The sequence below is a fragment of the Eleutherodactylus coqui genome, chromosome 8 (genome assembly GCF_035609145.1).
Source record: "Eleutherodactylus coqui strain aEleCoq1 chromosome 8, aEleCoq1.hap1, whole genome shotgun sequence".
Taxonomy (NCBI): Eukaryota; Metazoa; Chordata; class Amphibia; order Anura; family Eleutherodactylidae; genus Eleutherodactylus; species Eleutherodactylus coqui.
The window spans coordinates 168,339,482-168,354,766 of NC_089844.1; the positions used below are offsets into that span (position 1 = coordinate 168,339,482).

Here is a 15,285-nt window from a genome sequence, read left to right on the forward strand (position 1 = left end):
GGAGACTGCACGGAGATGGTCTGTCCCATCTGGTAGCCACACATCACTGTATATAAGCACACGGCCCCTGCTCTGGGCCTCGGCATCACACGTGACCCCTCAGGCTCATACAGGCACAGGAACCAGAACAATGGCCTCTCTGCCCACTGTGAGCGACAGCGCAGGCCGGGTGGCAGTTTCTATGGTAACGCAAGAACACGTGGACATCTCCTAGCTTGGAGGCCATTTTGTTGTAGCTCACACCCTCTGCGCAGGCGCGATGTGCCCAGTAGGAGAGCGCCTATACCCGGAGCCGGCTGGAGGCTACATATGGGTACCTGTGTAGGGGGCTGTAGTGGCTGGTGGTCGTGCGTGGTGGGGGCGCTGTAGCTATACATAATACTGGGCAGTAGGACAACTCCCAGAATGCCTTGCAGGAATCTGCCCTGGCTAAGAGCAGTGGGGGAACCACAAGTCCCAGCCAGCACCCCTCCACAGGGGAGAAAAGTAAAAGCTCTCCCTGCCTGACCGCGTCCGCGCTAATGAAACACATGTACGACAGTAATAGCGGCGGCGTACCCGTTAACCCCAGCGGCCCCCGATGACTCCGCCACAATGGTGCCCGTTACGCGATGTAGCGCAGCGAGCGCTGTTATTTTCCGTTTTTGCGTCAGGACCGGTAACTAAGATGGCCGCTATGACATCTGCCGCCCGTGGCACCGCGCTTTTCTTGACCACCACATCAGTAACAGGCGATGCAAACTTTTGCGCCTCGTGCTCGCCCGTCACACGCTGTAATGTGTTTATTATAGCGCCCCCTGTATTGTGCTCCCTGCTGTCGCCCGGGACGGTTTTGGTCATCGCGGTATACGCTTTTATTTTGCATGCTGCTGGGGCGGAGCCTGACACGTAGGCGCCACAGTGGGGACGGCAGCCATTACTGTAACCTGTGCCCTTCTCTTCCCTTAGGTGGTCTAGCGGAGGCTCCCGGGGGTCTCCATGGGTTGCCCGTTCTGCACGGGGTTACGCCTCTGCGTGCGCCAGCAGCCGCCATTAGTCACCTTCTTCCTGTGCCTGGTGACGCTCGCCGCCACCTTCCTGTGCTTCGGACTCTACATCCGCACGTATCCGGTGAAGGACGCCGACTTCACGAAGGTAAAGGCGCTTTGTAACTTGACGTTCGCAAGATCTCTGCTTGCTGTCAGCGAATCACAGTTTTCCTGCATTCCATCTAGCAGCTGAAAGTCCGTCCTGCCCGCTGCTCGCAGCTGAGGGTCCGTTACAGTGTACCCAGTCCACACTGATACCTGACCGGCGCTGTTAGGGCTCACTCGCACGGCCGATTAGTCGGCGCTGATTCCCCACAGACTTTCATTCGGATATCCAAATCTCTGTTTTTCCGTATTACGGACCAAAATAGGCCATTAACCCCTTAATGCTCCATGAGGTACGGTTACATCATGGGGGTTCGGGGTCTGTATGGAACGGATCGGGGGTCAATCTCTGTTCACACTATGCAGGCATTAGCCATCTCTGACAGCTGATACCCGCCACGATCACGGCTGTTGGAGTTCAGGGGTCCTAATCTTCCCCCACCCCCTCATGTGATAAGATCGCAGGGTGCCCTTCAGTTGCCATGGTAGCCGGAGTCTTCTAAAGCCCCCCCGCGCTGCCATTGGCGGTGGCGTGACTCGATAGACTGTCAGATCGCGGTATAATGTAATACTATGGTATTACATCGTACTGCAGGAGCAATCAAAGTATCGCAAGTTCTTGTCCCCTAGAGGGACTAAAAAAAATGTAAAAAAAAATAAAAGGTAATAAAAGTGTAATGAAAGTGGGGAAGAAAAAGCAAATATTAAAAAGGGAGGGGGGGGGGGGAGTGGGCGGTCCTTTAGGTGTTATGGTCAATTTTCCCGTATATAAATTCGCGTGATTCATACGCATTCACTGCAGATTTGCGCATGAAATCAGCGGACCTGCTTGGATTTTTTTTCTTTTGCATGTGTGAAAACCGCTGTTCACACGTGCGCAAAAAGCGAGCCAGGCGAGATACGCAGGACCTGTTCACGGATCGTAAACTGCGTATGATCGAGCCCTTACATTGTAACGAACTCTCAGGACAGGAGACAGATTGGTGCTGCAGATGTGCTTACCCCCCTGGTGGTTGTCTGCGCAGTCCAGCCCCATTGACACACAAAGATGATTGCTCAAAATGTATTCGAAAGATAGGGAGATTGACAGTTTGAGCGATCAGCTGGCATAAGCTGCTAACGGGCACTAATGCCCATTAGTAGCTCATTAGCTTGATTTGCTTGTAAATGAGCCTCCCCGAGCTGTATGCAGATAACAGCAGGTGGTCTGTTATCTGCATACAGCCCCTTTGTTCTGCCATGGGACTGCAGCTGAATACAATGTTATCAGCGCTCCCGTGGAGGATCACAGTGTGCAGTCCCTGCTATCAGCTTTAAGCTCAACTAAAAATCATCGTACGGAAGAAACGTTAACGATGGTAGCATTTACACGCAACGATTATCGCTCAAAAGACATTGTATGTAAATGGCGCTTAACGAACCCTCAGCTGTAAGCAGTTACATGTTGGAGTACCTTCAGTAACGGACTCTTTTCCTGTCTTCATCAGGATTTTGACACGGTTCTGCAGACACTGAGTGCCGCTCAGATATGTCCCCAGAGGAACGTAACGGGTCCGTTGACCTCCCCTGAGTCGGGGCAAGGATCGTCTGCCCGTTCAGCCCCCGATCATGAAGATCCCGCCCATGTGTCCGTCTTGGCCAGCGTCACTCTGTCTCCATGGCCGTCATCAGTCAATCATAGTGGCCTACAAATACGTGCTAAAGCCAGCCAGCTCGGGATGAAAGGTCAGCCGGGGGTGCAGGAGTGGTAATTAAATGTCGAATATCCCTTTAAAACCTCTTCTGTCACTTGATCCTCAAGCAGTGGGCCCCTCTGTTCTGGGAGTACGGGGGTCCCAGTTCATGATATTACCCTCTGACATCACTATATCAATAGTAGTGAGATTCCCTTGTGAAGGGGGGTTTACAGCTTTGAACTATTGATGATTATTCTCAAGGTTGGTCATCGGGTAGGTGCGGGTCCACCGCTCAGGATGCCCACCGATCAGCAGGCTGCTGTCACAGTGAATGGAGGCGGAAGCAGGCATCTCCATGCAATGTGCAGTGGCCTCAGTTGGTATTGCAGGTAATGTTGGCATTAGATGCAATCCCAACTCAGACTGCACCAGTGTGTACGGCGCTGTGCGCATCTGCTTTCCTAAACTGTGACTGCTGCCCGACTAACCGCTGATTGATGCAGGCCCCATGCCAACTACAGATGACCTATCCTGAGATTAGGACATTATTAGTTCAAACGTAGTCAACCCTTTTGAAAATGTGTTGATGACATCATCTGACAAGTTAGTCAGAAGGTAATGTACTGCTAATATTTTCACCATTGCCGCTAGCCCTATTGCCACACTGCCACCGCCGCTAGCCCTACTGCCACCGCCGCTAGCCCTATTGCTACACTGCCGCTGCCGCTAGCCCTATCGCCACACTGCCGCTAGCCCTATCGCCACACTGCCGCTAGCCCTATCGCCACACTGCCGCTAGCCCTATCGCCACACTGCCGCTAGCCCTATCGCCACACTGCCGCTAGCCCTATCGCCACACTGCCGCTAGCCCTATCGCCACACTGCCGCTAGCCCTATCGCCACACTGCCGCTAGCCCTATCGCCACACTGCCGCTAGCCCTATCGCCACACTGCCACCGCCACTAGCTTTGTTGCCTTCACTGCTGCTACTTTTATCCCCTCTGCCAGTACCGTTACCTTTACTATTGCCACTACCTTCACAACCTCTCCCGCCGCTAGCCCTATCACCGCACTGCCACCGCCGCCTGCTCTGCCACTATTACTACCTTTACTACCACTGCTGCCACCTTTGCCATCACCACTACTTTCATTGCCACTGTTGCTGCCTTCACCACCGCTGCTGTTACCTCTACCACCACCACTACCTTCACTGTCAGTGCTGCTACTTTCACCAGTGCCACCATTGCTACCTTCACCGCCACTGCTACTTTCACCAGTGCCACCTCCACTACCTTTACCCCCACTGCCAGTTCTCATACCCCCTACTTATGGTTGTATTGATGTTCCCCGGTTGTTAGTGGTTTCCCCATCAGACCTGGACTCCCTGTTGCTGGTTCTTTCTCAGGTCCAGCCACAGACTCGCCTTTGCTCATCACGGTGGTCTCCAGCTGGTGGTCCGCTCAGTGTAACGACAGCGATGCCGAGTGCTCAGGAAAGTACTGTGTTATAGTCACCGGTCCGCAGTCCCTTCTACCCCAGAGCTGGTGAGTCCTACTAGTCTTCCCCTAATCATCTCATCCCATCTTAGGCCGGTCCTATGTATTTGGCTTTTACTATGGCATCCACTGATCGCCTGGTAACCCGAACCTGAGAGGGGGACTAGATCTGAACAGATGGGTTTATGCTGCCCAATCATGTTATTTCCCTGGAGATAAGTGGAGCCCGATGTATGTGCAACTGCTTATCTACCTGCTCTATAGAAACTGTCTGTATGTACAGCCTGAAGACAAAGGTGCGAAATCATGACATTAGCCCCAAAATGGTCCCCATCAGGATACATCTCACTGCTATATGACGTCATGATCCAGGGCCACGGTAGCACCAGGCCGCCCCTAGTCATCCCGGACTGTCTCCATGCAGGTCGTCCTTCCAGTGTTCGGCAGCAAACCCCATAAGGCGGCAGCTACGCCCAGAGCTGTATGTGGTAGAGGAAGAAACGGACACTCCACAAAACTGTTACAGCCTACAGTACAGAGGAGATCCAGGGCTGAAGGCGGTAATATCACAGGTAAGCCCACTTCACATGGACCTTTGGGGGGATAGACTGACACATGGGGACAGAATACTGACACTCTGACTCTTGGAGGGGGGACAAGATAATGACACGCTGATGTTTTGGAGGGGACAGGATGGCATACTTTGGAGGGGACAGGATGGCATACTTTGGAGGGGACAGGATGGCATACTTTGGTCCCCGTGATATATGTTGTGTGGACGCTCAGAGCCATCTGTGTCTTCTCAGGAGGATTGCGCCGTGGCCTCTGCACACTTGTTGGCTGCCATGCTGGTCTGCCTCCTCCTTGCTCTCCTGCTGTTTGTGGTCGGCGGCTGCTGGACCTTCCCCATCAAGGACAAGAGGACTCCCGGAGCGCTCTGACTGAATTTCCTGTTGACATTGAAATAAAATATTTCTCCCTCTGAAACGGCTCTGACTGATTCCTCATATAGATAACGAGTGGCCGGCACACACCAACTGTCTCTTCTGATGGCCAGAGTCCAGTTTCAACGACCGCTCATGACGGTGTATATGGGGGAGACCTCACCCCCTGCAATACGTGTTACATACTGAGCTGGAGAACACCGAGATGAATCCAGAAAGCTGTCATTTGTGATGTTCCGGGACAATCCCCCCTGTGTAGAGAGATTTCACCGGTAGCGCTTACCCAATGCCTTCTTTCTGATGGAAGGCGGTGGGATCGTCATCCAAGAACTTTTATCATTGAGGAAAGAAAGGTTCTATAGGGTTGCTGTACATGGAGGTGTCATCCTATAGAGACCAGATATTGGACTTGTAGGGTATCACATGGTGCACATGGTAAACCCTCTCCATCTAACCACGATTTATGCCATTATTTACAACCCCATACAGCCCAGTTGACTGAACCCAACCGATTGCTTCATCTCACACGATTGGCTGGAGGGAGTGGTGCAAGCGCACCTCCACTGCCTACCTCTGTGGTTGCCCAAGTCCAGCTCAGCCAAGGACCAGCCGTGTAACTTCCCTCCCACCAACCTCCACTGGCTACTCCTCGGTAACCGCTGGTCCATCGAAAACGAGCATTAGTGGTTGCCTGAATCTATCTGCTTACTTTTCCCATGTAATTTGTGTCCCGCAACAGATAAGAAACCCTGGCGCCCAGCTTGTGGGTATCTCACTACGGACCATAATCCTGCCTTACAAGATAGAACATCACAACTTCTGAAAGGCATTGGGGGGCTTTTCTTTGCCCTATAACATAGAAACAGAATTATCCTACTATCCCTCATCTGCTTCCTTTAACCCCACCCCACCCATAATCTCACCTTTACACCTATTTTGCATCCAAGGAACCACCACCTATGGTTCCGTTACCGCCCTGTACACCCTTGAGCGCCACTAGCGATGTTAACTCCTTTTTACAGAGAGCAGCTGTTATCCCAACTTAACTATAAGAGTCTCCCCACTACTACGTCTTGGGGGCCACATTATCCTCCTTACAGGCATTTTGCCTGTCAGTCGCTCAAAGGACTAAATTACTATCACAAGGACAGATAGAGAGGTGCGATAGCCGATGTAGACAATGTGTCTACTGGGGCTCCGCCTTGGTCACAAATAAAATACCGGCCAAAGTAAGGGTGCGTTTAGACTGAAAGATGATTGCTCAACCGGCAGTATGAGTGGCAGTTTTGAGCGATCATCTGTGAATAAAGACCCATTTAGACACAACGATTATCGCTCAAAAGCCATCTTTTGAGAGATAGTCGTTGCTTCTAAATGCGCGGCCATCGTGCACTGTTTGTTCATTGTTTATTTCTAGCCAGCTAGAAATTAACGATGAGCCTTATCAGCGCCGCCCGCTGATTTTCTCAGTTGGCGGCGCTGATAGCATTCTTTTAGCTGGTATCCCGCTTGGCACTATTTGTCTATTCAAAACAGCTGTATTGTTCTCTTAGCTATCGTGGTGGTATTCCTCTCTGCCTGCATTACCTCTTAAGTAGCTACTTAGTTATGCAAAACAATTGCTCAAAACTGTCACTCAAACTGTTGTTTGAGCGATTTTTGAGCAATCATTGCTCCGTGTAAATGGGCCTTAACTCTTAAGTAGCTAATTAGTTACTTAAAGAGTTAAATGCAGGCGGAGCGGGATACTGCTGATAACTCAGAACAAAGCAGCTGTTTTCTATGTTCAAACAGCTGCTTTGTTCTCGCAGTGTCTCGCAGAGCTGCAAGCTCCGAGACATGCATGTGGGCGTGGCTTATCACGATATATCATTTTACCTCTGTTATTCCACCTGACACTGCCTGCCTGATACTATTCTATTATGGCACTACACCCTGAAGGCCCCGTGTAGTAAGGTGCCAGCCGCCAATATCCTATAATATATAGGACAAATAAAAGGGTTTGGTACCGTGTCGCCAGCAGAGCAAAGTGTGATTGTTCCCAGCAAGAGAAACCACGTAATCCCACAGATACAACCCCACTGTTAGCCATTAACCCCTTAGTGACCAAGCCTGTTTGCGCCTTAGTGATGGAGCCACATTTTGGAAATCTGACATGTCACTTTAACATAGCATAACTCCGTAAAGGTTTTGCATATCCAAGTGATTCTGACATTGTTCTTTTGCTGCATATTGTACTTCATTTGGGTGGTAAAAATAGAACTTGTGTATATTTAGTAAAAGTGCCAATATTTGGAAAATTTTGAAAAAATCATTTTTTCACATTTTCAACTGTAATATCTCAAATATGTGCAAACATACTGTACAAATCTTTGCTAAGATATATATTTCCATCCGTTTACTTTATTCTGAACGCACATTTGAAAAACTTTTGTTTTTTTAATGATTAAGGAGACGTACAAATTACTTTACTTGTCAACATTTTGAGGAACACTTTGTTTTCCGGCACCAAGCCAAGATTGGAAAGGCTCATAGGTGTCAAAATGACAGATATCCCACAAATGACCCCATTTTAAAAACTACCCCCCTTAGTGTATTCACTGAGGGGTGTCAGGAGGATTTTGACCGCACAGTTTATTTTTCAGGAATTAATGCAATTTAGAGGAGAAAAAATAAAATTTCATATTTTTGCAAATACGTAATTTTAAAGACAGTTTTTTTTCTATACTGCACATGAAAATGAGGATTTACACCGCAAATGGATACCCCTGTTTGTCCCGTGTTCAGAGATATACCCGTTGTGGCCCTAATCTTATGTCTGGATGCACAACGGGGCCCAAACCGAAAGGAGCAGCCGGTGGCTTTCAGAACAGACCTTTAGCTTGAAGGTGATTTAGGCGCCATTGCCCACTGGAAGAGCCCTTGAGCGGCCAAAATGCGGAGGACCCTCCACAAATGGGCCGACCACTCATTTTGAAAACTAGACCCCTTAATGAATTCATCTAGGGGTGTATTGCGTATTTTGACCCCACAGTTTTTGAATTAATCTAGGCAAAGCAGAAGGAAAAAATTACGATTTTCATTTTTTTTCGTCAATTGTGTAATTTTAAGAAGTTTTTTTTGTACAGCACACATATAAATGAAGACTTTCACCCCAAAATGGATCCCCGTTTGTCCCGTGTTCAGAAATATACCCATTGTAGCCCCAATCTACCTACAGGACACATGGCTAGGCCTATAATTGAGGGAACACCCATTGGATTTCATGGCGCAACTGAATGAATTCCAGGCCCCGCTGCTCACTAGTGCAGAAAAAAATGGACTCCCTAAAAATATCCCCCCCCCCCCCCCCCTCCACGCTCTTTTTGGTGTCCCCCAAATCTTGGATAAAAGTAATAATATTAACTGTGTGGTATTTTCGAAGACAGGTAATTCCGGAGGCTGGTTGGGATGGGTACAGGGGGCAATAAAACCGGGTATCCCTCCTCCTCTCATGCTTTTTGGGGGTATTGCTTGACCTCAGCTTCAGGGATGGGGTGTAAAAATTGGCGCTCTGTGAGGCTCGTAATCTTGCCGAGGTGCAAGCTGCTCCTGGAACTGCAGGAAGGCGAGCGTTCCCGGGGCTTCTTGTAAATTGCGTATTACAGGTAGCGCTCTGAATAACGCCGGGCTCACATGGCCGGTTGTGGAATCCACTGGTGGAGGCCCGCAGCAGATCCCAGCTGTGAGCCCAGCTGTGGTGCTGCGTACGGCCGCGTAATGTACTGCGCATAACTGCCTACTCACACAGACGGTCATGCGCAGTGCACCTCTTTTGTTTGTATTTCCCGCCCCGTCGCTCAACAAGGACGCGGGTACCAGCAGCCCGTATACAATGTAGTTGCGTATGGGCTGCGGATATATCTGCGATCATGGAGCACAATGAGTTCTATGTCACGGATATCCGCGGTAAAATAGAACCTGCTGCGTTCTCTTTTCTGCGAGTGGATTACATAATTCCAACCCGCTAATGTGAGCGGAGTTGTGTAATCCAATGCAATTGATCTGCATATTACCGCGGATCAGACGCATGCGGAATCCGTAATTCCTATCCGGTCATGTGAGGTAGATTCCTACCTTTTTATCACGTGACCACGGACCGCTCAACGAGGTCACTGCTCCAGGCTCTCAGCCACCGTTGGTCGCCGGGAGCATGTAGATTTTAAATTTCCCAGGCTCCCCGGCTCCTGCAAATGAGTATGGCATTTTGCCGGCGGTCGCATGTGCAGAATCTGGGTAAAGTCCATGGAGGAGGATCGCTTCGGGGTTCAAATATGGAGGCCTCCGGTAAAAAGCTTAATCTCCTCTCACCGATCGCATCGGTGAGAGGAGATGAAACTTCAATTTTTTAAAACTTTTACGTGATCACTATTATCCATTGGATAACGGCGATCACGTGACCAGAGATCATTCACCACAGTCCACCGTAACATCTCCAGGCTCTCTGCTACCTTTGGTAGCCAAGAGCAGGGAGATTTAAAATTTCCTGGGCAATCCTTGACTTTTGCGCATGTGTCCGCCATTTTTCTGACGAGACTGAAGCCGGGGTAAGGTCTGCGGATAAAGATCCCATTGTGAGACAAATCCGGGGACCTTAATTGTGTAAATTCATCTTTCCTCATGGATACGATCCGTAAGGGGAGATGAAACTTTAACTTTTTAAACTTTTTATATTTACTTTTTTTTAACTTTACATGATCAGCATTATCCAAAGTATAACGGTGATCATGTGACCGGGAACTGCATACAGCGGTTCCCAGTGACATCTCCCTGCACTCGGCAATCTTTGACAGCAGACTGCAGGCAGATTTTAAATTTGCCGGGCTCTCTGAAACCTTAACTTTTTAAAAAACTTTTTCTATTACTTTTTCGTGATCATGGGCCCGGGAATCGGTCACCGTGGTGCTTGGTGATATCTCCTGGCTACCTTCAGGAGCAAGGAGCCAGGAGATTTCAAAACTCCTAGGCGATCCAGGCCTTCTGTGCATGTGCGTGACCTCATAGTCTGGCGCGCATGCGCAGAAGAGCGGTGTTGGGTCCTGGAGGACCAGATCGGCTCGGGACATCACGGAGGACGGTGGTGAGTCAATGAGGGCAGCTGAATCTTTAACTTTTTAAAACTTTTTATTGACTTTTTTGCGATCCGCGCTTTCCATCGGATAGCGCCGATCGCATTGCCAGGGAAAGGGGGGTTCCCCGCGGCCCCCCATGACAGCTCCATGTTGTTGGCTACCTCTGGTAACCAAGAGCATGGCTTTAATCCTCAGAGGATGCATGTTTTTACGTCCCTGAGGATTAAAGCCCACTTAGCTAGGACGTAAAAAGGCAATGGGCCGTCACTAAAGGTTAAAAGGTATCCTATCCACAAGATCACCCAGCCTCCCTCACTGAGAACAACCCGTCCCTCAGACCTGCACATAAGGGAGATGGAACAATACCTCTGCAGCGCCACCTATTGGATGGCAGCATTCCTTCAAATCAGTGTATGAATTTTTATGAGGTTTAAAAAAAAAAAAAATGATTAGGAAGAGAGATAACGCCAAGATGACATCCCTCTTGACCTCCTTCAGACCTTTCATATTCTCCACTGATGCAAGAACCCTGCTCGGAGATTCATTCCATTCTTGAAGGTATCAAAAATGGCCATAAATTTATATTTCCAAATTCTTCTGTGATGCTGCGACTTGAAGTTGCCCTTCAGTATGATAACTCTCTGCTCATCAGTGGAGAATATGAAAGGTCTGAAAGAGGTCAAGAGGGATGTCCTCTTGACGTCATCTCTCTTCCCAATCATTATTTTTTGTTGTTTTTTAAACTTTATAAAAATTCATACATTGGTTTAAAGGAATGCTGCCCTCCAACAGGTGGCGCTGCAGAAGTATTGTTCCATCTTCCTTTTGTGCAGGTCTGAGGGAGGGGTTGTTCTCGGTGAGAGAGGCCGGGTGATCTTGTGGATATGATACATTTTATTGGCTAGCAGTGGTGTCGTATCTGTGGGATTACTTGGTTTCTCTCACTGAGAACAATCACACTTCGCTCTACTGGCCAACACTGTAACAAACCTTTTTTTTTCTGAAGGAGAGATAACACGCATCATAGAACTCGCATTCCTTAGCAGTGGACTGATTAAGTACCGTATATACTCGAGTATAAGCCGAGGCACCTATTTTTACCGCAAAAAAATGGGAAAATTAGGTGCCTAGAGTGTAAGCCTAGGGTGGGAAATGCATGGTCCGTGCGCCATTGCTTTCAACAAAGCAACCGCTGCAGTGATTTTTCAGGGAAGGGCTTTAAATATAAGCCCTTCCCTGAAAATCATCCCTGGTTTGTGTAAAAAATATATATACTCACCCGTCTGCCGCTGCCAGGCTTAGGCACATCTAGCCGCTTGGGTCCCGTCACTGTAATGAAATTCTTTCAGCAGGTGGGGATTTAAAATCACAAGCAGCTCGGCCATTCGTTGAATGGCCGACCATTGTCTGTGATTGGCTGAGTGCAGTGACCAATCACAGGCAGCGCTCAGCTGTCATTCAATGAATGGCTGAGTGCTGCCTGTGATTGTCTGAGCACTCAGCCAATCAGACGCTGCTCTTTCAGCAGACAGAGATTTTAAATCCCCGCCTGCTGAAAGAACTTCATTACAGTGATGGGATCCAAGCGGCTAGACATGCCTGAGCCCTGGCAGCGGCGGGCAGGTCAGTATATATATTATTTCTATTTTTTACACATGCTAGGGATGATTTTTCAGAGAAGGGCTTATATTTAAAGCCTTTCCCTGAAAATTACTACAGGGGTGCAGGCAGCAGCCGCGGCCCCATTGAAAGCAATGGAGAAACTGAGAATAATCACAGTTTATATATACAACATATATCAGAAGGGGGAAGGAAACTTTTCCATTTCATCCTAATTTTTTAAGCTATTTAGAAATAGATGGCAGCAACATGTCTCACAAACGTTGGACTAGGGGTAACAAAGGGCTGGAAAACTAAGTGGAACTAATGAAAAACAGTTTGAGGGTCAATTTTCTACTAAGTCACATGACTGTGTATAAGAAGAGCATGTTAGAGAGGCAGAGTCTCACAAAGCCAAGATGGTCAGAGGTCACCAATCTGTGAAAAACTGCATCTGAAAATTGTGGGACAATTTCAGAAAAATGTTCCTCAGGGTAAAATTGCGGAGACGGAACAACCCAACATCTACAGCTCATAATATCATCAAAAGAATGGCCGCGCTGTGAGCCATCCAGCGATACTCGCTCTTGTGTAACATCATAGCAGTGACCTTCACTGAGATGCGCTGGTGGGGATCGTTTGTCTGACAGTTCGTCCCATCTAAATGGGCCCTTGATAGAACAATCAGAAGGCAAGGAAGAGGTGCAACGTACATCATCAAGGACAGTTGTGTGGAGAAGGAAGAATCCACAGTTTCTGGACTTGCCAGCAAGCGATACATTATATACATTGTGCTGGGACATCGTGAGACGGGAGGGGTAAGGGGGGTTGAGGGGAGGCTGGAGTTGGTTAAGTTGTTAAAAAATTAAAAACTTTAATAAAGAGCATTTCATTAAAAAATGGGCCCTTGAAAACCGGCCTGATTCTGTATGATAAATCTCTGCATGGGCTCAGGAATACTTCCAGAAATCATTGTCTGTGAACACAGTTTGCCGTGCAATCCTCGAACGTAACTTAAAGTTGCATCGTGTAAAGAAGAAGCCAGATATCACCATCATCCAGAGATGCCGGCGTCTTCTCTGGGCCAAAGCTCATTTAAAGTGGACTGAGGCTAAATGAAAAACTTCTGTGGTGAGATCAATCAAAATATGAAACTCTTTTTGGAAACCACAGTCTGCGTGTCCTGCGGACTCAAGAGGAGAGGGACCATGCAGCTTGTTAGCACACAGTTTAAAATCCTGGATCTCTGATGGTCTGGGGTTGCATTAGTGCCAATGGCACGGGCAGCTTACACATCCTGAAAGGCACTATCATTGTTGTAGAAGAACATTATGGCGCATTATGAAACAAAAACTCCAGCAAGGACGCCCCAGGACTGCGTAGCAGCAGGAATCCTCCATCAGACAAGAATGGGACAACATTCCTCTCCCAGAACCCCAGCAATTGGCCTCCTCACTTCCCAGATGTTTACAGACTGCTGTATGTATTCTGTTATGGCCCTTTTACATGGGCGTTCAGTCGGGTAAAGGACCGCACAAGCGCTGACGTGACCACTAAGGTTGTCAGTATCATGCAGAGCATTTACACAGAAAGACATCGCTGGGTTGTCACTAAGCGCGAAACGGGGAGCGTTTACACGTAACGAGAAGCCAGCAATAGTTTTTTGGACCACAAGCGAATAGTGAGCGATTTTTTTCGCATTTACACTTAACAATTATCGCTCAAATTCATTCACTTGAACGAATTTTGAGTGATAATCTTACGTGTAAATGGGCCATAAGACAGCTATTATAGCACAATGGCTTAAATAAAACAGCTGTACACGGTGATAGTGATTGTAGGGCACTTACCTCCAGCGATCACAGGTGATCCCTCCACTGATTGGGCCCAGACCGCTATTAAGGCTTCTTGCAGCCATGACACGTACCTCTCCATTATGCCACTACCCCCAAAGAACCTTTCAGTTATTGCCTCATTGTAGTAGTATCTCCTCTGTGGCCCCAACTAATGATAGTGTCCCTCTCAGTGGCTCAAACAAGTAATAGTGTCGCCACAACGGCCCTAACAGTAATAGTCGTCATGTAGTAGCCCGGAGTTAACAGAGCCCCTCCATGATGTATGCATGCATTTGTCTCCTGCCTATGTATTGTCAGTGTCTTTCATGGTTTATGAATATGATGTGTATTGCATAACTGCAGCACTGAATGAGTTAACTGTCTGGAATGTGAGATACCTCAGAAATGTATCTTGTTGTTTGTCATGTGATCGTTCTTCATATATGTGAGTGCAAGGTGTTTTGCAAGGTGTGCTGTTCCAGTCTTGCTAGTGTGAGGAGCGATTTGGAGAAACTACAAGTGAGACACACAGACACCTTCAGTTCTGTGTGGTCCGGAATGGGGAAGGCTGAAAGGTAACCTCAGCCTTCACTGGGCCTGCTTTACCCAGGAGATGCTAGTGGTGCCCTGAGCCACTGATGAATAAAGAGAGAGTGGAACCGCCATTGCAGTGTGAAGTTCCTGCCTGTGGGAATGTGAGTGCTGACCTGTAGAGAGCTGGCGTGAGTGAAGGAGTTGGTACGGGGAACAGAACCCTGCAGATAACTAGGACTGTAGCCTCTTCTATCAACCTGTGATTTCTTCCCTGTGCGCACCACTTTGTAATTTCTGCACTCTTTTTCCTGCTGGCGTGAATTTCTACTTTAGATTGGACTGTAATTAGTTTTCTGCAGGTACAAGAGCTCTACCGACCGTTCCCTGTGAATGTGGACCATTTATTTCACCATCCGGATTCGTCACAGAGGAAGGAATGATGGCGTCACCCGTGACAACAGACAGTTAAGGTAAACCACGTATTTGGTTACCCCCTTTTGCAAGTCGTCCCCTTAGTAACTTGGATGGGTCCTATGATACCCTAGGGTGGGAGACGGTAGAGCCCCGTGACAAGGCCCAAACTCTACACCGCTGTCTCCTAGGCTGTGGGCCCGCTGCTCAGATGCTACAGTCACTCTCAGTGGCCCAATAGTAATAGGACCGCCAATGTAATAGTCGGCCCCCCTAGTAATACTCACCATCCTTCCTCCACGGTGTCCCGCAGCATGCGCAGAAAGCCGGAGAGCCCAGTAAATTTAAAATCTCCCTGCACCCGGCCGTCAAAAATAGCCGAGTGCAGGGAGATGTCACTGCTGTATGCGGTTTCTGGTTACATGATCACAGTTATCCCTCAGATAACAGTGATCATGTAAAGTTAAAATAAAAAGTTACATTTTCATCTCCCCTTTCGTGTCCGTGAGGGGACATGAAATTACATAACTAAGATCCCCGGATCTG

General features: G+C 48.4%; 1 protein-coding gene across 1 annotated transcript; it reads left to right on the forward strand.

Moving 5' to 3' along the window:
- Window positions 1-238: 238 nt before the first annotated feature.
- LOC136577145 (uncharacterized) lies at window positions 239-5,292 on the forward strand. The gene is made up of 6 exons (XM_066576904.1): window positions 239-313; window positions 949-1,134; window positions 2,621-2,858; window positions 4,215-4,353; window positions 4,730-4,877; window positions 5,112-5,292. Exons 2-6 carry the CDS (start codon window positions 979-981, stop codon window positions 5,244-5,246), a joined length of 816 nt encoding a protein of 271 aa, XP_066433001.1. The 5' UTR covers window positions 239-313; window positions 949-978; the 3' UTR covers window positions 5,247-5,292.
- The last annotated feature ends 9,993 nt before the right edge of the window (window positions 5,293-15,285 follow it).